At 47.7% G+C, this 5,245-nt stretch overlaps 1 protein-coding gene across 1 annotated transcript in view; it reads right to left on the minus strand.

The window, feature by feature from the left end:
- Positions 1-3,649, minus strand: part of ADAM10 (ADAM metallopeptidase domain 10) — a 42,414-nt gene extending 38,765 nt beyond the window's left edge. The window contains exon 1 of the mRNA XM_054273071.1: positions 3,414-3,649. Coding sequence (XP_054129046.1) covers positions 3,414-3,468 — 55 coding nt within the window. The 5' untranslated portion in view covers positions 3,469-3,649. The remainder of the gene's footprint in view (positions 1-3,413) is intronic.
- Positions 3,650-5,245: the final 1,596 nt, after the last annotated feature.

A 5,245-nucleotide genomic window follows, 5' to 3' on the forward strand; every position in this document is an offset into this window, starting at 1 on the left:
TCTGAAACAACTAGTCAAGCTGTCTTGACTAGGCACTGTCTGAGCCATAATGTTTTTATTTTCAACTCCAAATAAATGCTGGAGGCTGAATGCTGCCATATTTATGAAGGCTACTGTTCTTCTCAATTTATAATAAGAACACAACTAAATCACTCAGATGCTGATAGCTCATAAATGCCTTCCCACAACTCCCCCATGTGTCCAGAAAATAAGCAGAATTTCTCCCATGCTCACTGGGAAATAGGCAGTTCAACATCCAGCAGCACAAGACACTAAGATACAACTTGGAAGTCCAAGAAACATAAAAAGAGCATGTTGTACCAGGGACAAGAAACTATTTATCACAGATTTGCAATGATATTCAGCATTTCATCAGCCTCGCCAAAGCATGGTCACTCTTGTTAAATCCAAGCTTGTCAGAGACCTCAACAGTTCTCCTTTGTGTTTGCTATTGCTTTTTCCCTTTTTCTTTTTTAATGACTCTTAGGTAGAAGGAGAGGTTAAATTAGTTATTTCCATTCCTCTATGAACATCATTATGTATGGGTAATTAAGTACTGATTAATATACCTGCATGCATCCTCATCACATGCAACAAAGCATGCTGCAAAAAGCTGCCAATAATATCACCCAACTGAAGCACCACTTCACACACATCAAAATTCATGACAGCAGCAGTGAGTGAAGAGATGCCTTAAACCAAGCAGTTCCAGGGGTGTTGGGAAGATGCTGAGATTCACTTTTAAAACAAGAATTCTAAAAAGTCAAGGTACATATACCCTGTTTCTTAAAAGTAAAGGTACATATACCCTATCTCAAGTAAACACTATATACCAGAGACTAAATTCTAGCTCTCCCTAATTACTAACAGAAAGAAAACAAAATAAATGGTGTGGCTTTTCCTTCTTTAAGCAGTATTCAAACTGACCTGCTGGACCACTGGTTTCATGAAGGTGCTATTTATGCAGTGGAAGCAAAGAAAGAAGAAGAAACCACTGAAAGAAATCTAATACCAGAACCTGACCAAGAATGTTTCTGGGCCTTTTAGGCCAAACTTCTGATAACGCCTCTGCTTTAACCACACAGACACAACCTTCCAAAACGATGTAGCAGCCCAGGACAGACTCTGCAGCACATTTCACAGGGCAGCAGCACTACTCATTGCCTTTGACTGCATTCCCCTCACATAATTTTAAGAACAAATAAATGACAACTGATAATATTCTTTTAAGAAAACGAAGAGATTTCAGTAAACCTTCTCAAATAAACCATCCAAATTATGCTGTGCCATTTTTTTAGAAGTTGATTTTATGATTCATACTTAGCTGTGAGCTAATGTTAGAGTTGGTTCTGTTAATCTGTACCTTTATATCTAGAATATGTAGAGTGCCTGCACAGTACACATGCACTTGTGTAACTCTGAAAGAGTTCAAACTCGGGTATCCCATAAATATAATCCAATCTTAGACCAAACATACAAATTCCTAATTATTTTTAAAGTGCAGATTAATGAAATGTTCAAAATTATTACTATTTAATACCTATGTGGCTTAAACCCAGACAACTTTACAGATAAATGAAACTTAGCTTCAAGATCTGTGTACGATTAATGAGACCAGATGCACTGCACATAAGTGAAATGTAAATTGTTGGGTTCTTATCAGTCCTTTGCAGTTTGCACTCCTCTCACCGTAACTTCTTTAAGAATCATGAACTTGCCCTTTCCACACAGACATTAATGCCTGCCTAGAAGGGAAAATATGCAAATGAATAACCTATTTTTCAATAAATAAAAATATTTGCAGCATATAAGAAACTCTAGAAATGTGAACACAGGTAAAATAGACCTTCCTAAACTTAAAAGTCTATTTTTAATTTAACACAGAACTATGGCAAATCTTTCATAATTACAGTAAGACTTTTACAAGAAATGTTCTACTGGATATTTTAGAGATGTGTATTGGCACTATCATCTGATTTCTATCCAGCATTATTAATCTTTCTTTAAAGATTTACCTGCGCTGTAACACACGAAAGACATGCACTTCTACCAACTAATAGTGAGGTGTGCTTCCTAGTCCCCAGAAATGTTGACGATGCCTATTCTTCTCCCAAAGAAAAAAATTAACAGGAATTTCTGAAATACATTTCATGAACTTTCATCTATATATCCAGAGGACTGCACCTCACATTTTTACTACGATTTTTAAGGCACAACTGCCTGCCTGGAACTAAACAGTGAAAACAACCCTCACAACTGGTTAATTAATTATTTTGAGTTAGTTCTGTGCCAGCACCATTTAGTTCAGAAAACAAAGACGCCTTGAAAGCATGCCAACAATTAAGTCTGAAATATCTCGATAGCTTACAAAAATCCACGAAGAAAAACGTAAATTCTTTGGTGCATCCCACTTCTAATCATACAAATAACAGGATGGCTTCTGACCATGCAAATCACCCTGCTTTCTTTCTCACGGCTTAGCCACAAATACAAGCAACTGAAGTTTCCCATACTTTGATGTTACTTTTTGGGAATGTGTGGAAGACCAGCATTTAGCGCTAGCTTCTTTGTTAATAAACCTACTTATTGATGCACACAGAGGCAGAGCCCAGATAAATCAGAGAGGTGCCAAATGAAACAGAGGAAACAAGTCTTTATCAGTTGTTCCACCCACAGTTCTCTAGAAACACCCTCCCAAGTCCACCCTTCCCGAAACTCTTTCTCTGTACAAAGTCGAAACTGTTTTCCCTGCCATGATTTGGTCAATTAAACATGACCAGGCGCAGTGGAGAAACTGCCCAGCTCCTAACGCCGAGGAACAATTCCTAACGGGAGCCGATAGAGTTACACGTCCCCATAAACACAACGAGTTTTGCCCCGGCCTGGGGGAGCGGAGACCCTGCTGGAAGTCACGGGCAGAACCCGGGCTCCTCTTTTATTTCCTTAAGCTGAACTTTCCGCCTGCCCGTCCTTCCCGGTTTCGGGGAGAGAGAAGCGGCCACCGGGACCGGGGGGAAGTCCTGAGGGACGGAAGCGGAGCCGGGAGGGGAAAACAAACAAACACAGCCGAGCGCGGAGAGAAGGACCCGAGGGGGAAGAAGAGCGGAGGACAAGTGACCCGCTCCTCGGCGGGGAAAGTCCCGGGGAAGGCGCGGGGCGCCAGGCCGGCCCCGGGCGGCGGGGAGAGGCCCGGCCGGGCTGAAGCAGCGGGCGGAACGAGGAGCCCAGCTGGCGGCCCAGCCGCGGCCCTGGCGCCGGGGCGCCCCGGAGAGCGGGGCCCGCCGCCCCTGGCCCCGAGCGCCGGAGACGGGAGAGAAAGAGAGAGAGAGAGAGAGAGAGAGAGGGAAGAAGGAGGGAGAGAGGAAGGGAGACGGCCCCAAAGCAGGGCCCCGCGAGGCCGGGCGGCTCCTCACCTCCAGCGCCCGCCGCGCAGGAGCACAGCAGGATTATCGTCCCCGCCAGATCCATCTCCACCGGGCGCAGGCCCCGCCGCCGCCGCCTACCCACGGCACATCCGCCCCAGACCGGCGCCGGGCGGGATGGGGAGGGGCGAGCTGGGCGCCTCCCTCCGCTTTGTCCCCCGCCGCTCCCGAGGACTGTTCCCGCCCACGGAACGGCCGCGGATCGCCCGGGAGGATCGACGGCTCCCCGGCAGCGCTGCCCCCCCTCCCTCCGCTCCGCGCGCCGCCGCTCCCTCCGCCCGCGCGCGCGCCAGACGCCGCCGGCGGGGCGGAGCCGCGGGACACGCCCAGAGCGCGCGGAACGCCCTGCCCCGCCCACGCGCAAGGGGGCGGGGCTTGGCGGAAGGGGAGGGGCCCTGAGAACACGCCCTGGGGCGGGCCCGCGCGAGGGGCGGGGCCTCTCCCGCCGCTTCCGGGGCCGGCGCTGCGCCGCCCTCACCGCACCGGAGTACGGACAGACCGACAGACCGCACGGGATGTGTCCTGTGTCCCCTCACCGCGTACACGGCTCTTTCTTGCACAGAACTAATTCACTTTTAGAGTTTTTCTCTGGTTTCCTTCATCCCCTTAACAGATACACATTGTTTCCTTGCACAAACTAATTTACGTACTTTCAGAGTTTTAAGTCAGAGTTCTCCCGATGCTCTACATGTGAAGCGTTACAGTGTCCCCACTGAACAGGGACTTGTCATTCTGAGACTGTTTCTTCACAATTCAAGGGTACAGGAAAATCTTCCTGTAGAAATACAAATGTGAGACATCTGAGCAAAATGTTTCCTCTTGTTTGTCCTTATGCTGATTCTTCTATCAACTGTGCCATCTCACAGTTATATTTATTTATTTATTTTTATATTGGAGTTGATGCCAAGTTTCTCAGTTTACTGTCAGCCCTTTATATTTGTGCTTTTCCATTCCTATTGTCATGTCAGAATAAAAAACAGCTTCCATCTGTCACTGATACAGGTGAGAGAAGGTGTTATGGAAATGCACATAGAATGTAAAATTACAGTTAATGTACCTCAGGTAAGGCTGCAGAAGCTGATGCAAGTGTTTACAGACTTCAAATTAGAGACCTGCTGAGAATAAAATGACAGGATAAATCCTTATTATCCCAAGAGTATTTAAAATTAGTTATTAAAAGTTGAAGATTTCTGTAGGGAGAAGAGAGGTTCCTTGGGGTAAAGTCTGAGTAATACACCCACATTAAATCTTACAGAATCACAGAATGTTAAAGGGTTGGAATGGATTTAAGGAACATTTAGTTCCAGCCCCCTGCCATGGACAGGGACGCCTGCCACCAAACCAGGTTCCTCAAAACCTTATCCAACCTGGACTTGAACGCTTCCAGGAATGGGGAATCTGCAGCCTCCCTAAGCAACCTGTGCCAGTGCCTCACTACCCTCACAGCAAGGTATATTTTCCTAATACCTAACCTAAATTTTCTCTCTTTGAATTACTCTACACAATCAAATTGTTCAAGTTATCTATTACACTCGCCACAGCCGTATCTTTTATAGTACGACTGTCTAAGAAACCGCAAGGAAAAGCACCTTGGAGAACACTCGGGAGAGCCGGACTCACCTGTTTCCCTCCCCTTCCCGCGGCCCGCCCCGCCCCGGGGCCCCCCCGCCCCGGGCCCCGCCGTGACCCGCGGCCGCTCCCCCCCCGCCCGCACGTCCCCGGCGGGGCGGAGCTGCCGCCGCTGCTGTGATGGCGTCGCGGGCGTTGCGGGCGGAGGCGCAGCCGCTGCGGTGCCAATAGAGAGCGGAGCGGCCGGGCCGGGC

The sequence above is a fragment of the Melozone crissalis genome, unplaced genomic scaffold (genome assembly GCF_028551555.1).
Source record: "Melozone crissalis strain CALT ecotype California unplaced genomic scaffold, PUWL_Pcris_2 ptg000014l_1, whole genome shotgun sequence".
NCBI lineage: Eukaryota > Metazoa > Chordata > Aves > Passeriformes > Passerellidae > Melozone > Melozone crissalis.